General features: G+C 38.9%; 1 protein-coding gene and 1 long non-coding RNA gene across 6 annotated transcripts in view; one reads left to right on the top strand and one right to left on the bottom strand.

Moving 5' to 3' along the window:
* The first annotated feature begins 105 nt into the window (after nucleotides 1-105).
* On the top strand, nucleotides 106-13,841 carry LOC309696124. Of its 2 annotated transcripts, none has more exons than XR_014273339.1 (3): nucleotides 106-548; nucleotides 12,951-13,019; nucleotides 13,151-13,841. It is a non-coding gene; the product is annotated as an uncharacterized lncRNA (long non-coding RNA). The 2 variants fall into 2 exon arrangements; XR_014273340.1 differs by lacking the exon at nucleotides 106-548 and adding an exon at nucleotides 917-1,226.
* Nucleotides 3,090-24,523, bottom strand: part of syt16 (synaptotagmin XVI) — a 36,902-nt gene continuing 15,468 nt past the window's right edge. For 2 of the 4 annotated variants that reach the window (XM_082517246.1, XM_082517245.1), the window contains exons 3-8: nucleotides 20,976-21,149; nucleotides 16,054-16,284; nucleotides 13,858-14,075; nucleotides 9,509-9,970; nucleotides 9,209-9,398; nucleotides 3,090-9,038 (exon numbers count right to left, since the gene is read on the bottom strand). In XM_082517246.1, the coding sequence (XP_082373372.1) occupies nucleotides 8,725-9,038; nucleotides 9,209-9,398; nucleotides 9,509-9,970; nucleotides 13,858-14,075; nucleotides 16,054-16,284; nucleotides 20,976-21,149 (1,589 nt within the window). In that variant the 3' untranslated portion in view covers nucleotides 3,090-8,724. Of the gene's footprint in view, nucleotides 9,039-9,208; nucleotides 9,399-9,508; nucleotides 9,971-13,857; nucleotides 14,076-16,053; nucleotides 16,285-18,549; nucleotides 18,601-19,193; nucleotides 19,842-20,975; nucleotides 21,150-24,523 lie in introns of those variants that run through there. The other 2 variants (XM_082517248.1, XM_082517247.1) reach the window with 2 other exon arrangements.

The raw sequence follows: 24,523 nt of genomic DNA on the forward strand, positions 1-24,523 counted from the left end.
AAACACATTTCAATAAATAAACAACTTTAATGGACACTTTAGGGAAGAAACAGCTGTTTTCCACCAATACATCAATTATAATTAAGCCACGGGTTCTTACCTTTCAAAATTTTTTGTCGAGCAGCAGTTTTTAAAGCCTCCTTTCCTCTGCCCACCGTGATATCCTTTCCTGGGTGCCTCATCCACCGTACTCACAGCGATCTAGCGCTTCTCCAGCTCGCCTGCAGTCGCAGCCTGTGTGGGTTCAAACAGAAACACAGACGGGCGGACGTGCGCAGAGCTCGAGCTCCTGTCGGGGTGAGACGCTCGCTGCTCTCCAGACTCCTAAAATATCCCGTTCACAGCAACTGGAGACAACACACTCCGCTCAGCGCCTGCCCTCATTGGTCCTGGCGGAGGCAGATGTTTTCTGTTGCTAAGAAACAGAGTAAGCGCGGTGATGACGTTCCAGCATCAGTCCAGCCGACGCACGGTTTTCGCGCTTTTCTTTTTTCTTTTACCAGCGCATGGAGAAAGTGTTGGGAGAAATGAAGCAGTGTGGATCAGAGGCGAGTTTTAAAGGTTTCACTGGGAAGAAAGACACGGACAGTTTTAAATCCAAGTCCGTTTGGTTTGTTTGGCATTTTGTGTGTTGTTAATGAGTAATCCGATCGTTCAGTCTGACGTCACTGGCCGTGTCTGGGCCTAAACTCCACTGCAGGTCCATATATCAAATGATCACTATGGCATTACTGAGAGTTGAAAAACTGTCTAAAGTCTTTCATCTTTAATAAAATGATCAGCGTTCTGCTCTACCAGGTGTAACAATTGAGTTTAACATCCAGGCATCCATGAAAACGGAATTTATGACAAGTTAGCAGGGAGTTAGCTCGCTAGCTTCCATCTAAATACAATATAGCATGTCCTGACTGCGGGGGTTTGGAAACAAATTCAAACGTACAGCTCTGTTATCACTTCCAGCATAAATGAAGACAGAAAACTAAACAGCAGTGACGTTTGTAGGGTTACTGAAGTTGGGCTAGCTGGTATATAATGATGTGCTACGTGACCGCTAGCGACACAGCTATGTTAGCATAATATAAACAAGCTAACTTTTTTTCCATTCGATAAAAGTTAACGTGAGTGTTCTCAGTGGTCAGGAACAAATGTAATCGCATGGCAGGATGCTGTAAAAGGACCAAACTTCAGCCAGGAGAACAACTGAGATAATCCATCCACAATACGAGGTTAGTCATTCATATACTGCTGCATGGGCTGTGCTGTAGTTACATCCTAAGGTTTTAAAAACTGAGCTTAAATAAATGATTAGCGGTAATAAAAGCCGAGGGAGGTCAACGGTGATCACTGACTTTTTTTAAGAGCTTTTTGAGATTAAATAAAAGAAAATACAAAGCATTAACCATGTTAACAACACAAAAGCCTTATTAAATGCAGACTACTTTAGGCCCGGAAGTAGGATTCGTCACGTCATCACTTAATAATCGGATAGAGATGGAAATCAGTCAAGTAAAGTGTGCAAAGTTATGGGGCCATGGCCCTCTACCCCACTTACCAAGGAGCCAGACGTGATTTTTTATTGTTTTTTTCCAGGCATTTTGTGTCCCTGTGGATGTTTTTTTGCACTCTTTGTGGTTGTTTTTGGTCGCTTTGAGTGTATTTCTTTTGCATCCCTCTAAACATTTTGTGTCTGTTTGTGCTCATCTTGCATCTTTATGGGTGATTTGTGCCTCTTTATGACTGCTCTGTGATCATATAACAGCGGTATGCACATGAATATGGAGAATGTGTGGGTTTTTGTTACTGGAGTCTTTCTGGGTTTCTAGTTCATTCATAGTTTCACTGAAAAAACGAGCTCTCTTGAATTTATGTAAGCATATTGTACTTAATACAACTGCCTCATGTTTGAGTGACTTGTGTTAATTTAACTCAGTTGTTTAAGTTGCTGCCAAAGCAAATATTTGTGTGCAACAAATGTCCACTTTTGAATTAAGCCAATCCTGTTTTGTTTGCCTGCATGTAAACAGTGTGGTGTCGAGACCAAAATCTAGGCTGTATTTGCCAAAATACAAACTTCAAAACTACCTGACATCCATTGATGAGTCAGTGTCTTTAAACCAATCCACTTTTAGTAATAACAGGCACACAGAACATTAAGTTTCAGGTCACTTCAAAGTCATAAATGTGTACTATCAAACCCTTTTAAGCTAGACTTACAAAATAAAACAAAGACTGTGAATATGGACTTGAAATAGATAACAAGCTACAAATCCATATTTGTGGGTTAAGGTCCTTGTAGAGCAAAATTGAGTATTTTGGTCTAAATAACCCAAAATGTGATGTCCACATATGTGGACGCCAGGTCCTAGGAGGTTAAGCTATATTCTGCACAAACAAATACAAAACATAAGATGCTTTCTTCAGTCTCTAATCCACTCTTGATTTGCTCTTGTCCTTAAGCACAAAGATTTAAAATTCAATCACAGTGACGTATGTTTTTGTTTTTAACTACAAAAGCCTAATTTTCAGAATTAAGACATTCAAGCCATGCTCACAAGTGAGGAGAGGACCCAAGAAAACAGATGGCAGGCAGACGTTGCCACAGCAGGGATCTTCTGGTTTTTATTGGCAATGACAACTTGGTACAAAAAGTGCTTTCTGGGTGCTGCGGGAGCTCAGCATGCACAGCCCAGACCAGGGCTGCAGAATAGTCAGTGCAGGATCAGGATCAATGTCCACTGTCTCTTTACAGGCCTAAAATGCCTTATGAACTTGACCTTATACAGCTATACTTCTCAGGGAGGCCAGAGACAAGATAGAAGTTAAGACACATTGCTTTATCTTTGTCTCGTGGAAATTTAATGCTATTCAGTTTTTCCCTCCCAGTTAGCCCAAAACTATGGAGTCAGCTCGAGATTTTGGAGTGAATGGTGTGAATAAAGCATCAAATTGCCTTATAGCCTACACACCACTGAGGTCAGGTCTAATTGCATGGAAAAACATTGTCTTTAATCAGTGTGAGTGCCTCAAAGCAGACCATGACAAAACCTGCCAGTACCTAAATATAACCACTAATCACAGGAATCTTAAAATTATTAATTTTAAGCAAAGTTTTACTCTAATTATAAAACATGAAAAACAATACCTGGATATTTTAAGAAATTACACTTGCACATTACAGTTGCATGAAAAGATTAGTTACTTTCATGTTTGTGTCTTAAGAGCAGAGCTAGACCCAGAAGGTGATCAGCCTAGCGTAGCGTAAACACTGATAGTAGCAATATATAGCTAACCAGACTTTGTCCACAGAAAAAGATAAACCCAACAACACTGCTATAGTTTGACACACTTACACCATATGTGTTTAATATGCACAAAAACAGTGATTTACCATAAAAGGTAAAACTATGCTATCATAATTAGCATAAACTATGCTGTCTCCCAATTCAAACATTTTTTAAATTAAGCTAGCTTACCTATTTAAAAAGTACGTGTGTTCTCGTTTGTACAAGGCCAATGTGGGCAATAAATCTGAAGAAGCCAAAAGTAGATTTAATTTAAAACTGATATTCTGTTAAATGTTCTAAAATTGAATTTGCTTAAAGCATGAAATAAAACGTTTTGGTCTTGGTTTCTGAAACTGTTTCATCCCTCTACTCACTGGCTTTGCAGTTGTCTGACTTCAGCCCTGGTCAGGGCCTTGACAAATAAACCTTCCAGGCAAATGCAGTCCTAGAGCAGCATTCACAGAGAACAACAAGGAGGCTTCATGCAGTTGTGTATCAACTCTTTGTCATGGTGGATATGTTTCATCTCAAAATATTACAGGCACTTTATCAGTATTCCATCTGCAGCACAATCTGATCACACAATCTGTTTCACATCTGTAATACAACCTGGGATCTTGAACTGGGCATGCAGATATATAAATACAATCCTGGGATGTATTTAAAAACATTAAACATTTACTATTTTTTTTAAAAATATAATAGATATGATAGATTCTATACAACAACTCAACATGCATAAAATATATATAATCTGTGCAGTAAATATAATTCATGTCACTATTCACACTCACAAGTACGAAGCCGGCTGAAGAGGAGTGCTGATATTATTTTACCCACTGCAGAGAAATGCTTCTTCATGGGGGATTGTCAAATTTCTCTCTACATACTTTAAAATAAAACTGATTATCAAATGTGGATTGTTCGGACTCATCTGCCAAAGATCATAGTAGATTAGGAAGAATAAATACATTTAAGGATGCGCTGTGTCATCACTAACGTTAATGCAACAAAGAGGATTTGGATACTTTGGAAGTAATTAATAATCCCAATCTGGTAGAAGACACATTTTTTAGGAATTCTAGATAGCTGACTTAAAAGGAAAAACTTATCTTTTTGCTAAACCCCTAAATTAGTTAATTGTCAATTAATTGTAATTGTCAGTTCAGTGCCTTTTGGACAACAAAATGTAAGTTTAGATGATTTAACAGTTGTGTTTTTAGATTTTTTTCCTTTTCAAAGTGAAACCTTACCTCACTATGCTAATTCTCACTATATTTGGACAGTGTTGGTTCTTTGTTGAAATAATGCCCTATAATTTCCATGTCTTCTTTAGCTAGGAAAGATACATATGTCCGATCAATGTCATGTTAGCCTTACTCTCAAAGAGCTAAATTACAGAGGCATGTTATCACGTATGCAGTCATTACAGCAGTTTTAAGACCCTTTGGTAGGTTTTTCATTTTCTATGAATCACAATTACTTGCTTCTTACACCCAAATAAAGTCCGTGATTTCCACATATATAAAAACTTGTACATTCTTCTCAAAAACATTGTTATACTTTTCAAAATGACTATTAATTTGAGAAAAAAAATAGTTCAATTAAAAATATTTATGGGCGAATCGCAGCTGTCTGTACATAGATGGGATTTGGTTGGCTTTAGAGGGTTTAAACTGAACTACGTCACAGTGTAGAAAATAAAAAAATTATCTGGATGCCTATGTAAGGTAACTGCAGCACTCCTAATCATCATCCATGCTTCGTATAATGTACACCTGAAGTAGTTGTCATTACGCATCTACAATCTTAGCATTTACAGCATTTACAGCTTGGTTCCTGTGCTAAATTGATACAAAATGAGTCCATTCACCTATGTCCCTCAACAAGTGACTCATGTTCATATAAAAGGAAAAAAAGATAAAAAGTTGTCTTTCTTCTGCTGGAAACGTCCCTGAACGAAACATAACAAATCACGGAGTAATCAGAAGCTGTTCAGATATTGTGGCTTACTTTCTTGATAAGCACTTGTTCAAAGATTTACAAAAAGGTCATGGATAATGGAAAAACTAGGCAAGTATGTTAAAAAGGTGAAAGTCCTTTTTTTGGAGGGGGTATGCTAACACATTAAACACAACGAATCGGCCCTGATTTCTAATGCATGGCGTCACCTCATTGCCACCAACCTCGAGTCATTTCCGATCACAGTTTTATTAATTGCTAAAGAGACTGTGTTGTCACCTGACCAAAGAAAACAAACGCTCAAGTAAACACATCTCTGCTCTCAGTATGCGAACCCCTGAGGGTTCAGCTACAGTATTTCTCCACACAAACAAAAATAATCCCCCGATTCAGGCTGCGCTCCTGCCTTATGACTCAAAGATGCTCAGATGGGAAAAGGAAGAGCATTAGCAGCAGCATTACCCTCATCACCATCACACTGTACGGTTTCACTGCCATAACTACCAATTAACACAGAGTGTGACTGGGGGGAAAAAACAGACACACACACACTTCCAGGGTAATTCATTGGCGGTTCTTAACAGCTGCAGTGAGATATTTAAAGCCTCTTTTGAGCTCAGCATTGATGGATGTTGAAATGAGCTTTGCCCTGTGAAGGAGACTGAGCTGAAGCCAAATAACATCATTCAGGATTGATGAGGCTCATCCCAATGGGTTTAAGAGCCTCCAGCTGCTGGTCTTCCTGCCTGTTGTAGCACGAGCGTCAGGAGAATATGAATGAGCGCTGAATGTGAATGAGACATCCTTCTTCTCCAACTGAATCAGAAAATATTGGTTCCTTTTTCAAGTATGTCACGGGTACGTGATCCTTCAGTCATATTTCTGCACTGAAAAACGCAACTAAAATGTCAGTGAGAGCTGCCTTACAATTTTAGGGTAAGCACAAAAACAAAACAAAACAAAAAAAGACATAAACAGATCACCAAATGTTATTGCGGTTATAGTACCACTTGCCCAAAAACTTGTCTTGTGATCTGTTCCTTTACTGCACTGCTTAGGTCACTGTTTGAATGTAATCACCTTTGAATATTTAGTAAGTTTATATCTTGTTTATTTAAACTACACAAAGCTTTTTCACAACGCATTCACCGTGAGTAAACTTTATAGATTAAATTAGCCCTTTAATCTTATCATTTAGAATGATTACAACAGCTGCAATCCAGAGAATGTAAATACAAAGATGATAGTACTCTAGAATACTTTGGTATCTACCAAATCACCACCTCGCCACCACCGTGCTTGTTTGTGCTGAGCGGCTGTTCGGTTGTCACCAAAACGTGATCGTCCTCATCATAAACAAACATCTCTACTTTGGTCTCATCAGTCTCAAATACATTGTTCCGGGAGCCTTCTGGTTTAATGCAGCTTGGCAAAGATAAACCATACTGGCATGTTCTTCTGTTTTAATATTGATGTTCACACTTACTATTGTGTGTTTGACCAGCAGCACCTAACTGCTACTTTCCCTCTTAATTCCTACAAAAGCAGCAAGGGTGTATTTTTTCACAAAGTACTTCTGCATTTTGGCTTAATTGTTGTTACAGAAAAGATGATTTAATATGTAAATTGACATTCTTTAGAGGTTTTAATATCTAATTTTAAGAACCACCAATTTGAATGAAACCCTTTTTTATTTGAATCATTAAATTTCTGTGTGATGACTTAATTAAATTTGTATCTTTTTGTTACAGATTACATAACAATTTGCCTACAGGTAGTAAGGGTTACTGTATTGGATTTAGTATTGTCGATCATGTGGAGTTATTGGAGTAAACAATACCCTGACTAAGCACAAAAGTTGATTTTTGACCTGCTAAACAGGAATCCAAATGAGTCAGATTAGCTACTTTTTTGTCGTTTGTCACTTAAACTCTAAGAAAACCACATCAGTTTGGTTTCTGTGGGATTAGCTCTCCAGCAGCACCCTTGAATCCACAAATTACCACCAGCTTTTCCCAACAAATCTGCTTTTTGTCAGTTTCAGGACATTTTTTGGTCAACTTTCTGATAAAGTTAAAATAAATAGAATTTATTTTTTAGTTAAAATGTCAGGTTGGGCGATATGTAAAAATTTTCCAACCGACAATCTGACGATCCAACGATAGACCATATACTCACGCAGGCGCGGAACAAAGTAATCATGCACGGACTGATTTGCACATTTAGAATTTATACGTTTTGTTTGGAGGGAATATTTTACCGTCTCTTCTTGTTTGTTTCAGTATTACTACAGCTACTTTTTGGATTATTTATTTATTTATTTATTTGAGATGTGCCAAATCACAACAACTATATCGTCAATAGTCGATATATTCGTCCGATCGCCCAGCCTTATTAAAAAGTCTGATTTTAATCCACTGAGACGGTGTAGAAAACTTTGGAGGCTGTTTAAAGAAACAAAACAAAACAAAGACCCCCTAATTAACAGATGCCAATGAAGTATAGACACAGGTAACTGACGTCATCCAATTTGAAAATAATAACATTTTAATTTTTGTGAGAGAAGCTATCATATATTTATATATAAATGTATCTATTTAGAAATAGTTTCATTTTTTTGTGTTTACAGTTACAGATATTTGCATTTTACCAGCTAACCAAGCTCTCTAAGCTCAGTGGAAAGATGTAAATTGCAGTAACATATCACTTGAATGTATTTCTCACAAGTCTCTATGCTTTTAAATCACTCCATTCAGGCTAGCAGTGGGATTTAACCAGTGAGTATACAATTGGTTAAACTGATGGGCAGCCATGTGCTTGTGCTCTGATATAAATGATGTTACATCATAAGATCTTAATGAAAAGATGTCTGATGTACTGCAGAGCTCACTGAACACTTACTGAATAATTTTGCTAGTTTTTGTGACCTAAATGAACTTCCTCATATAACGTTGATCATTCTCGACCCATAACAAAAATGCAAATCTGTGACACTTCTGACAGGATGTGCCACTAATATTTCCAGAATGTCGAATCTCCCAATTTCTTCCCTGCAGTTTAGTTTACAGAGGACAAATGTCCTGCAGTGAAGTGTGAGAGATAACAAGACAAAAATATTTGACTTCATTCTGCCAATTCAGGAGTAAATTTAATGCCTTCAATGTCTTTTTATAGCCTAAAGTCTTTAAATATTTTTTCTTTCCTGAAACATGAATTGAAAGCTTGTATTTTAAACCGATTACAGCCTGAGGACCGATGACTTTGTCCTGCATGCTGACACAAACTAACCATCTGTGCTGGATGTAAAAATTGGGGAGATTCTGTGAATCACTGAGGCCTGAAATCTTAACCATAATAATCCACTCTCTAAATCAAGGCTTTCCTTTTCTTTTCCAAAAGCTCTAAATCTGTCTAACTACAGAATAAAAAAATATAAGAAAAACCACAGAAGAAAGTAAAGTCCTGCCCGACAGTTATTTTATGCCTCTAGCAGGACGTGCCAGCGGCAGACCTGCTGTCCTCGACCCTCCCTCATGTCCTGCCAGTGAAGCTGCTCTTCATCGCCGCTGCTGTTCTGGCCCAGAGCGATCCAACCCACCATCTCCTTGCGCTTCATGCTGCGGCGGTTGTAGATAGAGATCAGGAGAGTGACATCTGACAGCTGGAACAGAGCAACCTGGAAGATAAATGTCTCCTTGTACACGGGGTTGGGCTGACCACGGCGTACTGTCGTCTTAGTCCGACAGATCTCTTGACCAACTGAATTCAGCAGAGTCAGTCGTCCATAGGTGTCTGGACCAATGGGGAGGAGGGAAGAGGAGAAGTGATGAAGAAGAGAAGAGATTGTTATGAATGCCATTTCAGTTTGGCTGGATGTTTTTGCATGTATACAGTGAACACGTGTACCAAATGTATATAATTCGATTGTTTGTGTGTATGTGTGAGAGAGGCTCCCTGCAGACCTGGTGGCCTGTTCATGGCAAGGTTTCTGAAGTGGCTGCCCTTGATGAGCTCCACAGACATGCGTCCCGTTGTGGCATTGTAGGAGAGACCCACCAGCAGTTCAGGGACGCCACCGTGGGTCAGAGACTGGGTTGATGAGGCGCTGTCGCTCTGAGAGACGGCAGACAGGCTGAGCTGGGAGTCCACACTCTGAGGAATAAAAACAAGTGTGGTGGCTACAGATACGCTGAACAGAAACCTCCCAAAATCCTTTTTAAATTCAGTTACACCCAAAACTTGACGGCATTTTTCCTACTTACCTTCAGGTTACTTCTAGGCTCCAGGACTAGTGTCGTTTCCATCGTCCCCCCGTCTGGGTTAAGTCCTCGTAAACGCAGCACTTTCTCCCCCATCATTCGCTCACGTGATATCCTGCTACCCAGCGCATACAGCCTGAACCTGATAGCTGACTTCTGCAGGTCGGATGGCTCCAGGCGCGAGAAGCGAAACGTCTCGTTGAAGTGCGGGAGTGAGCCTTTCTGCACGGAGGTCTTGTGTCGCTGTTTCTTGGAGGGCAGCAGGACCACATGCACCTGCCAGGCGCTCATCCCACTTCGAGCCTTGTCGGGGATATCTCGGGCCGCAATCACAGTGACCAGCAGTTTTTCTGCGGCAGGACGGTACTCCAGGGAGAGGACCAGATCTCCACACTTGGAGATAGGAGTTCGAGGGGAAGAACAGCCTGGCTGAGACGAGACTTCGCCAAGAGGAGGTGGCTCTTCCTGGCAAAGTAAGGAGAGAAATCATCACAAACACACTACACCAACCTGTAGTTTAACCTTTTGCTAAGGAGGACAGCTGCAGTCAGTGGATTCTAGTGGTAACCAGTTTATGACTTAAATAAGCAAAAGTATGTTAGCACAAAAAAATTTGATTGTCACCTTCTTATTTCAAGGGATTTTCTGGCTTTTTATTCACCTGTCAGTCATAATAATCACTTTCTTTTAAATGTCCAGAGAGACAAAGTGAGCAGAAATGCGATCCTGAAGCATACATAAGCCCCCTCCTGCATCTCCCCAACCCCTGCAGTTAAATGCTCCCGTGCAGTCAGCAAACACAACATCGATTGTGTCAAGTGTTGACCGAGCGGGCCGAGTGTTGCTGTCGACATGGCAACCACTGGGGAGATAAGATAATCAGAGGGCTGCCGAGGTCTACTGGATGTGCAGGTCAGGAGATGCACACATAAAAGATAAAAACATAAGAATGGACCTCCACCTGAAAAAAAGCATTAACGTTTACTGCTGCTAGTAACAGGAAGTAGTAGCTCATGTGACCAATGTAGCAGTGGGGTGGCATCAGTATAAATGTGCAAACAGTAAAAGCATAACTTTCAATTTAAACATCACAGACCTTTATCATTAGTGGCCCAAGTTAAATGAAGAATTATTACCTTACAAAGCGATCTCCACGAAAAAATAATTTCTGTTATTTTGTTTACTAAAATATGAGAATTAAGTTTTACACCACCTGTTCCTACTAATTGTTCACTAGCTGTTGTTTTTAACATATTTTTTATTTTTTATTTAGTTGAGATAAAAATAAAATCAGAGACATCTTTAATAAACCTAAGTAACAGTTTAAAAAAAACTATCACAAGCAATGTCTGTGAACTTCAGAATACCACATATTTAAATCTTATTGATTGCTATCGACCTAAAAGACGGCCAAAATAAAAAAAACCACATGATTCAGACTGCTCTAAATGCTTATATCTCTACATGTCCTTGTTTTTTTTATGATGGCACTGAGAGCCAATATACAGTAAGTAATTTGGTCATAGCACCCTGCTCTTAAGAACAGCAGCCCCCCATCCATATAGTCTATATTTCAAATTTATTTGAGAGGGGCAGCCAATCAGGAGAAAGTCAGCTTAAAAGGAGAGCAGTTTCAGTTTTACAAATGCCAATTTAATGCTTAATAGTTTAATAGGAAAGGTTCCCATTAAATATACAGGTTGCTCATCACTGGACTTGCACAAGCCATGGTTTCAGGTTTAAACAAAGTGTAGCTGTTGGTGTCCACACACTGAAGTAAAGGTGTGTAATTGTCACTGATAGTTTCTTCTACAAGTGAACGTTTAAAAAAAATAGCACTGGGCTACATTAAAAAATGTTCCTTTATACATTCTTGTATTTTGCCATCAAGTGTTTTATAGATGCTTTTTTGCTTATGTGGGCTTCACACGCTGCCGTGTAACAACCATATTCCATAAATACTTCTAATCAGAGTTGACTGGTGGGTGATGATGGTTATCTTGGTTACGTGATAATAGATTAATCTATTACTGATGCATGATGTGGTTTTACAGATTTAAAAAGTTTTATGGTTGTGTCTGTGGGTTCCAGACAAACCTGAAACATGAAGGTAGTATGAAACAGGTATAACGGCAGTAAAAATAGCAGAAAGGGTGGTATTATTAGCAGCTGTAATATTTGCTGTATCTTTAACCACGAGCGGGGCTGTTATATAACTCTATAAATAAACTGCTAACAAAAAAAGGCTCTCCTGGGTTTCTGTAGCTCTGCAGCCCCTCTGATCCAACCTCATTTGTTATTTATGAAGCGTTTCTAGATTTCAGTATCACCCAGTGTGTGTGTGTGTGTGTGTGTGTGTGTGTGTGTGTGTGTGTGTGGGAGGTGTTTACAGCACAGATTGCGCCCAATTTCAAAGTGTGATTCGGTCACTAAGAGGTTGTGAATTCTACAAACACACAAACGATATACACATATATACAAAATACACAAATACCACACAGAGCAGGAATATTTGCATATGTATGCATGCTTTTTTTACACACACACACACATACATATGCAGACAATGTAGCAGATATTACCTAACACGATTATAACTGTGACAGCACCAACATTAATGTTAGTGACTGATAAAACAATTAGCCTCTCAAATGATTAACCATTAACTTGGGGACATAAATTAAATAACTAAAATCCTCAAAATCAATGAGAAATCAAGATGAGCTATTAGTATAATCAGTCTTATAAAATACAGTATTGATTAGAAAGTGGTTAATAACTAAAATAATAATTACAATCAATGTTATATCTCAATAGTCACTGAGGTTGAAGGATTTGACTGTTCTGCATAAGCAGAGGTTGGCAACATTCACTCCTATACAACACTGATTACGGCAGCATATGCATTAAAGACAGGTGATTTACTAAAGTAATTAGTACAAAGATCTCACTGAGGACTGAGACTAAAAGAAGAAGCATGTGTATGTGTGGCAGACAGAGAGAGAAGCGTGTGTCTTTCTTCTGCAACGTAGCTGAACAAGTGACCAAAGAGAAGAATGAGCACATGTAGCAGGATCCTTACATTTCCTCACCATGTGCAAAGGTGTGATTATGTGCAATAATGGTGTCAGCTCAATAATAAAAGTTGGTAGTTAGCATGCAAGACCTTGGTGTATGTAGTAAATGCAGGAACAAAACCATCAAGAAGATCATCATAAAATAAATGAAAGCCCAAACTCTTAACCATGTGTTATGAAAAACTATGATGTACCAGGGAGGTTTACTAGATCGTGGATCAGTCATTGATCAGAGTGATACTCCATGTGCTAGATCCCAGCAAGCAAGCGTTGTGTTCCACTTCAGCTGGCCCAGACACACAGCGAACTTCTCTTTGTTAGCTGCGTTAGCACCCTGAGCTAACATGCTCTGCTGTTGTTGCTCCTAGTGACTGCGATCAGAAGCTCTGGAGCTTGGAGAGGTCATAGGAGTGAAGAGCAGGCTTCCCACCACAGAGGTAGGAGTGAAAAAGAGCCTGACAATAACTGGTAAATTCCTGAATTAGTCATAACTCGGGATGCTAGCAATACTTGAATAGCTCTATCTTGATAAGAACCAAAACAAATCCTGTTTTTCCTCGTTTTTCAGGAACGTGCTAACTCAGGAGTGACATCACTCCCAAATTCGAAGGTATTGGGAACACGGCAGTATGGCCGCCTGTGATTTTGTCTTGCAGGTAAAAGGTGTCCGATTACAGATCTAGGAGGTGGTCATTCACCTCCTTGGAGGATGATATTGAATCAATGGATCTACAGTCTTGCTTTGGATTGTACGACACCATTATTCACAAATAAATAAGCAAAGAATGTATCAGCAATTTATGTGAAATCTCAGAGAGCTGTGGTTGGTTTGTTTCTTCCAACGTGAACCTGAGCGGCTTACCACAGCAGAGTGGTAATCCTCTCACAACTGAGTGACGATGATACCTCTGCCAAGCATGATGGGAACAGCAGGGGCTCAATGACCCCGTTAAGTAATCCATGCACCACTTTATTTATTTATTTATTCATTTATTTACTTTTAACTTTCTGGTCATTGATGTTAATAAAAAACTGCATTTGTTTCCCATTTTCCTAGACATGAGGTGCGGCTCAAGACTTTTGCACAGTACTGTATTGCAGTATTGATTGATTGAAATTAAGAAAATTCTCTGATGTGTTTATCCAATAAATGCTTCTTTTCTCATTTAAATAGATGTAAGACAGTGTAAAGTTAATGCTTGTCTCCAGTTTTACAAGGTCCAGTGTTATCAAACACACCAATGACTAGAAATGGTTAATGTCTGATTGTAGTACCTCTGGGGTCCAGGCGGAGGGGCTTTCTGTGACCTCATTCTTGTCATGATCCACTGCTTCCGTAGATTGCTGGTCCATACTCACGGTGGGACAGTCACTGGAGGCCAGTGGGTGGTCTCCTGCAGGTCTGTCCAAAGAGAGCATGGATGCCCTTTCTTTTGCTTCTACCACCGCAGAGAGCGGATCCTGGAAACCCTGTTGGCTTTGAGCTGCCGTTTCTGCAGGAACAAGAGCACTTGTTTTTAAACTGGTGGTGAAAGGATACTTTATATTTACACTGGAGATGGAACTTTCCATCGTCCTACTTTTATCTCACTCACTTTTAAAAGTGCAAAATTCCTAATGGGACAAGTAACAAAAAAAAGTAACAAAAAAGTAACAGCAGTTATTATTGTGCACTCACAGCATTGAAGATGTACAAGCAGTTACTAATAATTTTTAGATTATTTGAATGTGTAGAATGTATGTATGTCATGGTCATTTATAGCTTTTAATTATTTTGTTGAACTGTTCTTTTTCCAGGTTAAAATGATTGCACGACACAGCTTTAATTATTTCAAAAAGCAAGAACTGCATGCACAAGTTAGAATTTATTTGGGATTTTCTCGAACCCACACATGGCCAAAATTACACATACAGACTCAAATATATACATACATTCTCCTAAATCCTTTAGTGGTTTAGTAGTGCTGAAGGTTCTACGATGTCCTTTAAATGATTGACTACAACTGGTGGTTTGTTTGACAGCATTCATTGTATGACCAATATTCAGAACAATGGGAAATATGGTCTTTTACAGCCTATTTAAAACAACTGCCGATTCCAAGATCATCAACTATACATAAGTACAAGTTATTTAGATGTGTGACCACTTTGCCAGAGTCTAGAAGAAAATGCAAATTGGGACCCTCAGATGAGGCGAAACTACTTGTAAACTAGTAGCATCAATGTTCCCTTTGAAATAAGTTTTACATCATCATGGATCGAGAGAGCGCTGACCAAGAAAGACTGACTTTTCTCAAAAGAACCTTAAAACCCTGCTCAGAAATGTTACGGCAAAATGCAATGGAAATTTTTGCACATCAGGTGTGCACGTACAATTACTGGAAAAATGTGAGTCGGTGCTTCAAATGTTTCAGCTTGATTAAGAAACTTATACTTGCATCATGAATGTAAAATGTATGTGTAACAGTATGTATCCTCACCTAATATATGTGCTCTCTGTGCAGTAATCCAGCAGTGAAACTCTTCCTAACAGAACGAGGTGAACATGTAAACATAGCTGCCACCTACATCAACACAAATTACTGAAATTAGACCTAGGTGGACATGAATATCTCCTCTAGTATACCATCTAATTTAGTCTTAAAGCTCTAAATGCAGTTTTCTAACCTTGTTTAGCACAGCAGTGTGTTAACAGGAGGGATATTGTGCAATTTGACAACCCTTGGCCTTTTCCTAACGCAGGAACACACGGAGAACAAGCCGTACCTCAGACCAATCAATAGCAATTATCTCCAATTCTCTGTCATTAAGGTCGGCCTGACTGTTATATCAATGGCTGCATAGAGAGTTCACCATAGCAACAAGCTGAGGTAAGTCATCATTCTGTGTGTGTGTGTGTGTGTGTGTTGTTTATAAAGGTGGAAATATATAACAGAAGCTGAAACAGAGTGACCCTGACCAAACCATGTCACCACCCCCACCAACCACCTGCTGCTCATGTTATAATGAAGAGTAAGTTCAGGATTTTTCTAAATATTTGTCTGTGATTGCTGTAAAAAAGCAAATAAGGGTGCTGTTCGTGCAGTAAGTTATGTAGCAGCTGAGCGGGGTGTGAATGAGATAATGATAATGAGTGATTTTGATCATTTGATCCACTGGCAAACAAATCTACAAAAACCACAAATAGAGTAAACAAAATAGTGTAAAAAAAAAAGAGAGCAGGTTTGTTTGCAACGTTCTAATTCTTCCTTATCCTCGGGCTTTTCTTAAAATAAACAAACAAACCAACAAGCACAAAGTGTCATATGCCTCCATCTTTCCACGCTCTCTCCCTGAGCTCTTTACAGCCTCTAATCTCCAGGAAAAACAGTATTTGAGGCTTTTTGGATTCACCAGGACAGATTAGTAGATGACTACTGCTGGCTAAGTCTTTATCTATCATTATTCCCAAATCAGTATCTGGATGAGTACCTTCACAGTCTGATGGCTCAGTGCTGCCCTCCTCCTGGTCTGATAGTCGGGTAAATTTGTGTCGTCGACCCAGTGACAGGTGAGTCTGCTGGGGCTGCTGCTCACCGATGTTTGCTGCTGCGGTGCGAAAATTCTGTGAACGAGACACGGACATCTCAAACTGCCTCAGGATCTCATCTTCGCTGTCTGACGAGCTGGAGGCATCGTCGTCGTCGTCACCGTAGCTGTTCACTGGAGGGAGGTAAAGACAGGGAAACAGAGGGACTCACAAATGGGAAAAGCTGGGAGAGTTCAGGAGAGGAGGAGAGGAAATCCAGATGAACGGAAAACATTTGAAAAGACACTGACAAAACTAAAGGAGAAACTTCTTGGACAGACTATCCTACAGACCCAAAGGACACCAACAGAACTAAGAAGGTCAAGAGCCTCTAGTTTGGTGTACACGCCAGTTAAGACTTTAAAGTCTAATTACTCTGTTACTCTGTCATATGCCTGTAACTAGAATTTAATTGCACTTGACTTGGCTATTGTTGTCTGTGTGTTTGTCAAAAACACAAAAGGTTTTTTGTGAAAGAACAATTAACTACCACCTACCAACCAACATGTTAAAACCATTCAGTGTTGTGGAGGAGGAAAATAATTCCTCTACGAGAGGTAAATAAGCGAGATCACATTTAAAGCTGTGCTCAGCCTCAGTCTGTTCAAAATAACGACGCGTATTAGCATTAGTGGGGTTGAGGGTCACTCCACTACCTTTATAATTTCACCATAACTAGATAGCAACAGCTGAATGAGTGACGCAGCAGTGGAGCAATCAGCCCCCTCTTCTCTAAAGTGCAGGTCACCGTACCTGCCTGAGCAATTGCCATGGTTACATACAGAACAAAAACAAGGCTGTACACGCTGTGTGGGCGAGCAAGGCTGATTGGTCTGTTAACTTCTCTCTTCTTTCAGGCTTTTACAGCGAAGCAATGCGACTCAGTGGCTGAAACACATGGTTATTTCAGATCAACTCAGGAGCTTGCCTGCTAGAAACATAAAACCTGGGATAATTCTGACTAACAGAATAGTTTCAATAGGTTTTTAACTGCATCTGAAGGGAGATGCTCGTGTGTGTGGATAGCCACTATGATTTTGACATTTATGCAGAATAAAATATTTTCTTCAAATTTCTGTTTTAAACTGAAAAACTTTTTTCTTTCCATTTTTATTCATTATACACAATCCTCTTAACAAAGACAAATGTTATCTCTTTTAAAGGTTGTTGTTCTTGTGGGAAGCTTTAATATTCAAAGACATATAAACATATAAATACTGAGCAAAATTTAAAAGAAGAAATATTTTGGTAACAAAAAAGCAACCTTTCAGAGAGGTCTGGTCCAAACTTAAGGCTAAAGCCCAATGCTCCACAGCCTAAGCCACACCTACTACTTGTTTTGCTGTACTTGGTGCTGCATATTGAACAGCATGAAATTATGTGGTATTATGTGAAATACTACTCAAAAGGAAATAATACAAAGATTTTAATCTGCAGGGACCTCCATTTAAGGGAAGTTCTGGACTAAAACTGTCAAGTTTCCAGTGTTGATGTGTTTACAGTCCTGTTGTTTTCAGTCCTTAATTCTAGTTTTTGTTTGATTTCTTTAAAATAGCAAAGAACAGTGTTAAATTATGCTGTGAACAGGTCACCATGAGTGAGCCTGCTATGGTAACAGAGACTTGGGTGTTCTTGTAAGCAGCGTGCGTACAGGGATACCAATATGGTGCTGAAATCTTCCTCATGATTAATGATGATGCCTGGACAGATCACAGCTGATAATGGTAAATGAAGGAAAAAAGAACATGCTAGCTCAAGTGTTGTGCTGGTTTTAAGCTTGCCTGTTTGAGTTCAACAGCTATCCAAATGTATTAAAACAGGGCAGGACTGTAAGTATCATTATTGTAGTATTTATAGCCTTACTTGTTGTTCTATTCATTAGATCTGTATTTAATATTTTCTTTTTTAGTTATATATTTATAGGTCACGTCATTATTTTCTTTCTTTCTTTTTTCAAAGCAATTTTTGTGTTTCTATTTCTTATTTATGTCTTACTACGTTTACTATTCTATTTCTGTTTATAAAGATCTGCTGTATTAATTTTACATAATTCAACATGTTTATTTTTATTTTTTTTACATTCAGCTATGCACATGTCGCTGTATTTATTTATCTCCAAACGTTGATTCTGTTCATCTGGACGCAGCGTTTTCAGGAGAGACGTTTCGTCATTCATCCAGGTAACTTCTTCGGTCTCAGCTGACTGCAGGTTTCCCCAACTTTATAAATAATCTTATATTTTGTATGTTAAATTTATACATTTGCTTATTTGTGTCTGAGTGTTCATAAGGTAAGAGACACTAGCCTGACCTCAAAGCCATTGATTGTTGTTTACAAAAGGCTAGGTGAAGAATTAGCATGTGTAGTTGATAAGAATTATTTGCTTATGTCTGATTCACCCAGAAAAAACGAATTCTGCTTTTAACTGCGATCAGGACTACCCAGCTAATTCACATACAGACAGAACAACAAAGAAATTACATAAAAGGAAAAAAAAAAAAAAGAAATAACAGAAAAGTAAAAATCACGAAATAGCCACAATAATAGTTTCTGTAAGGAAAATACATTTTAATTCAATGCTCTCCTCATTTCCATTTTTTGGTTAATTTATTTATTTCTGTATAAAAGTATTTATTTATACATTTATTCAGTTATAATAAAAACATTTTTCGTCCCACACAGAAAACACAGCAGCTATCACACTGCCAGATGCTGGTTAAACTACTAGGAATACAAAATATAAAACACAATGTTTTAAATACATTTGTTTATTACTTAATTCCTTCAATGTGATTCAGTTTTTTACTCTGTAAAATATGATAAAGAAACTCTCTTTAATTAACAGGACATTCACTGTTACTGTACTTGTCACTTCTCAACAACATACATAACTCAAGCTTATTAGCCATCAGTATTAGAATAATGAATATAGGTCAAATTAACCTTAAACTTTTAACCTTGTGCTAAGCCTGAGACTAGAGTTTAAGTTAAACCTGTTTCCACACACAGTTTGACTGAACCTGAGTTTTCAAACAGCTCCTACCTCATCCAGTGACACTCCACAGACGTTCAGCTGAATCTTATGAAGAGACTATAAACAGGATATGCTGTTTGTTCAGGAAACTAGCTGGAAATAGCAGAGGCTCCACCTGTTACAGGTGAAAAACTAACAAGCCAATGTTTGCTCACAGTTTGACTCACAGTCTCCACCATCCTACTGTAGCAAATGTGAACATGCCCTTCTTTCATTTCTGCTTCCTTAACAAGAGCAAATATGGGTTTACCTCTGCTGACCACTTGCTCTTAATGCTAAGATGATTCAGAGGCTCTCAACCAGATCCGAGCTGGTTTGAAGGATTTACCCTCTTCAGGAAGCTCTCAGCAGGTCTTTTAGAATTCCTGTCAGCATTAATACAAATTAAATAATTACATTCATCAATATTCAATTTAAGAATTAGGCAAAGGAAAGAAATTGTTACTACTGAAGAAAAACTCTACGCAAGAAATTCTGGAATCATCTTGTTTTCTTCCACATATAAATTTGAGGGTTGCTGATGGCTGGAATTTATCCCAGCCATCATAGAGCGAAAGGCACAGAGCACCTTGCATGGACAGGTCACCAATCTGTTGCAGGGCTAACTTTAAACCACTCTGGTGATTCAGTGATGTGTTGCTGAAGATAAAGGTTTGACCAGGAAGGTCGTGAACAGTTCATGTGGCAATAAAAGATCAAAAGCGGCAGTCGGGAATGAAACCCAGCGGAATAACAAGAACAATGTGCCAAAGACCAGTGGGAATATGTTAGCTATTAATACACTGGGACTGGACACAGGTGAGGATTGGTCAGGTGCAATAAAACAGGTTTTTAAACAGGTAACTGGCACCATGTTAGCGTCTTCCCAGTTGATCAGGTCTAATAGATGTTTTCACAGCAGGAACTCTGGTGTGGTAGAGGCCTTTGTCAAAGTAGGCAAGGCACAGCTTTATTTAGCAGTAATGACAAATGTATTCCATCTTGACTAAAGTCTGCGTCATACAAATGTGAATTTCAAAAACATTAATCATTAATCAAATTACAAGCTATGAAATTTATATAGTTTAGAAAATAAAGTAGTAGAAGTAGCACAGTTGTTAAAAAAAAATCCCATCTACTTTATATTTCTAACCGAGTACACAGTATTTGATTTTGAAGTGTTGTCTTCAATGTAAACGTGGCTCAATGGTCATGTTTGCAAGACAGGTTATGGGACATTAAATAGAAGTTAACCTATGGTAACCTTTGCTCTGCGTGTTTGCACTGTTTGACAAGTGGGAGGAAGGAAAAAAGTTTAAGTGGGTGACAAAATGGGAACAAAAGCTGCACCCTGAGTATCCTGCACTCTGTGTTTCTTTCTGAATTTCCTCGGAGGTGGACTTTTTCATAAAGCTTTCGCAGCGTTAACATTTTTTAATCGTGAACAGCTTTGTAGCAGTATGCGGCTGAGTCACGCAACTCCCTCTCGCCCACAGAAATCCCTGGACAAATACAAACTCTCCCACGTTCTCTCTCTGCTGCTGAACACTTTAATTGGGGTCAAACTGCAAACAGGAGACGTGTACTCTCTCTGAGATGTTTCTAGTTGAGACAAACCTTGAAGTGTGGCAGGACTCACTGGCTAGTAAAACTTAAAATTCAAACACCACAGTTTTGCTGCTTCTCAATAAAATGTATCATTTTTGGAAGCTGTCCTGTGAATTTATGACAAAATATATATGTGATAATTATGGACCCTGGCTCTCCTACACGAGTAGGCATGTTACTGTCATTGAGTTGTCAGTCACTCACCGAGGCCCTGGCGGATTCCAGCCCGTCCTTTCTTGCGACGACCGTGTACCTCCAGGCAGGGAAGACCGCCGACACGTGAGAAACACAGTTTCTTGTTGATGAAGAGGAAGAGGACGGCCAATGCCACGATGAAGACACCCACCGCCGACAGGAAGCCGATGGCCTCTGGGGTGACTGGCAGGAGCAGGGAGAGGGAGAGGGGACACACAATGACACACTGATCAGACCACACAAACAGACAGCCTGGATACATGCGCACACGTGCACACACACACACATACATGCACGCAACAGTACGCATGGTACATGTGATACACACAGACAGACAGGTGAAACTTTAGTAGTTGAAATATCTTCAGTGCCTTGCTCAAGAGCAGAGTCAGTGTAAAAACAGTTTCACAGTTTTTTCCTATGCTTAACCAGCAAATCAACTTTGCTCAAGAGCACTGTGACGCTAGAACTGTAAGGTTTGAGTTCAACATTTTTTCTTGTCATATTTTAAAGAAACCAGTTCTCGCATCATAGTCTGTGCTGGTCCATTCTATGCCAATTACAGGTCAAAGTTCATCGCTACAGTATGGTTGTGTCCAAAATCACTCACTAATTCCCTACTCCCTCTATAAGGACTTCTATGAGAAGGACCATGTAATAGTGAGCCCATTACCAGTAAGAAAAAACAGTAATATGATTTGAGTGATCTTTTTGGCATTTATTACACGTATGCTATTTTTGTGAAGTATTTTGGAATATTCCAAGTGCACTATATAATTTATATTCACTATAAGATGGGACAGCAAAACAATAAAAACAGTCTATGGTCCAGAGACTAGTGAGTGATTTCAAACACTGCCTGTGTTGAATGAATAGCAGGACAAAAGTGCTAGCATTAGCCTCACAGCTAGAATCTGGCTAAGAATATACAGTAAGTAAGCTAGTTAGCTGGCCATACTAACCACTGCAGCTTGCATGTGGTGGGGCAGGTGTGGATGACAAGAGCTACTGATTAACCTTCATTATGGTCTATGATGCTCTGAAAAGTATTTAAAACTTATAGCGTTAAAAAACGGAGTCAGTATAAAGAGGGAAAGAGTGGCAAGAATCACGATCCAGTCCTGATCACACACAACAACATATTGTTGTGCGTGATCAGGACTGCACAGCTACAGTGTAAGTCTGTATTTATTTGTTGTAGGAGGAAATTATAGAATGATTAACTGGAGAGACTTTGTTGGATCAATAAATATCCTAGATGCAACACAGCAAGCTCTCAGTAAATAAATACAACAAGCCCATCCATTTACCATCTGTGATGTGTGCATTAACACTTTATGTGCTGTATATTGCTAATCTATATACTGCCTGTACACTACTACACATACGTAGTGAGCCAGTTTCCCTTTCTTTATATTTTGTTTCCCAGCATCTGTATTTTTGAAAAACTTTTTTAAGCTGTCTTAAACAACAGTTCTCCAGAACTTCTTCTTTTATTTGCTGCAGTTCATTCACTTATTTCTTTCAAATCCTACCTGAACATTTTCAGTGAAAATATTTTGTTTGTTAAACCATTTAACACTGAGCTATGAATCATTTAAGTATATAAAAGGCGCCTAGCTCAAGGGATTAGTGCTGTAAATAACAGGGAACTTAACATAGGACAAGCTTTAAATAGCATCTTTAGGCACTCTGATACCACCGTCCTGTTGCAAAAACATGTCAGTTGTTCGCATTAATTTTTGCACCAACAAGATGAATCCCTGTGTGAATCCCTTGAGCAAGGTGAAGAGGAAAACAGGGAGAAACGGTTGAGAAATGGACTAAAAATCAGTGGCAACAGGTTTCATGGAGAGATTAATCTAAATTTGAAATTTCTGGTTCAAATCATTATCAATATGCATAGATGAGTTCAGGACAGAGGTAGTGAGTGTTATGGTTTGGGGCTACATTTCAGCCAGTGGTCTTTGAGATCTTATTCCAATTGATTGAATCATGAATGCAGAAAGTATCATCATATTTTAATCCACCATGCAATCCCTTCTGAAAAGCATATGATTGTCAATGGCTTCATTTTTCAGCATAACAATGTTCCCAAACATACTGCAATGCAGAAAAAGCATACCTGAGTATGGAAAGAAACCCAAAACATACACACACAATTCTAAACACTATCAGTCATGGACTGGCCTCCCCAGAGAGCTTGGACCTCGACATTACTGAAGCAGTGTGAGATCAGCCTGGGGGAAATATTCTTAAATAACTTAACCCTCTCAGGCTCAAATTAACTTTTTGTTGCTAATGCACAACCAAGTCCTGCAGTGGTACTTCTGAGTAAAAAAAACCCCATAAAATATGTATGTGGGGTAATCAGGTTGTTAGTTTTTAACTGTTGCAAATCGGCAACGCCTGCCTCGAGAGGATTAAAGAAATTAGAAGACATCTTGGCTAAGAGAGTTCAGACTGTTGAAGAATAAAGGTGATCATTAAATATTTGTTTTCATGCTTGTTTGAATTTTTTCTGCTTTAGGTGCTCTATTTTCATGTTTGCACATGCCTCAATAAATTAGTGCACCTATTTTTCATTGTCATGTAAGAAAGTAGTGATGAAAGTTGGTCACAACTAAGAAACGGGTGACCAGACAGGCAAACTGAGGTAGACATGGGCAGAGATGAAGAGAAACGCGAGGGTGTACTACTCTGCTCTGCTTTCAATGAGGTGCCTTAGTCTCCTTTAGCACGATGAAAAGAAATGCAAAGGGATGAGGGACAAGGTGCCTTTTCCTGTTTCCACGGTAACGTTTCAGTGAGCAAAAATCAATGGAACCAAATGACATGAGTACACATTCTACTGGGAGCTGACGCCAAAGAAAGCACTCGGCAGTGTAGGTGGTGAGGATTCAATACACCTTTTTTTTAACTCTCCACCTTTTGTTTTTGCCTCTCTTTAACTTTCATTCATGAGAACCTAAACTCCCACGCTTTACAGACGTACCTGATGTACCTTCATCTACACCGTAGACTTCCACCCACATCGTGTGTTCCTACGCGACGACAAAATAATGAGCAACAACAGCAGATGGTTTCTGTTGAGAAGAGGTTTTGACTGCTTAAAAAGACTTTAATCCTTATTTACTTTCTTCCTATTTAGGATCTAGCTCCTAAGAAATTCTAATACTGTTATTGGGACTCATGAGCCTTTCCTTACTTCTCGTTATAGAGAGAAGACATAAAACTAGAGCTCCATTGCTATATTTCAGAAATAAGAAACACTTATTCAAAACTTCACAGTTATTTTTAACTATTCAGTAAACAAGCATCACTGGAACAGAGCCTTTCTCGACAAAGCCATGCAGCTTAGTTCTTATTTATATAAAGACTGTAGTGTATCAGACACGTATTTTTTTCTCTATATTTTTTGGTATTATGCTTTGATGCATTTTTAAGTCTAATGTAAGCCGGGTTGTAGCACAACCCCAACTTGTGTACCTTTTCTGCTAGTTAGTTATCTTGCTGGACAAACTAATATTTTTAATTCATTTTATCATTTACAGTGG

This window comes from Aulonocara stuartgranti, assembly GCF_965226115.1.
Source record: "Aulonocara stuartgranti genome assembly, chromosome: 19".
NCBI classification, from domain to species: Eukaryota; Metazoa; Chordata; class Actinopteri; order Cichliformes; family Cichlidae; genus Aulonocara; species Aulonocara stuartgranti.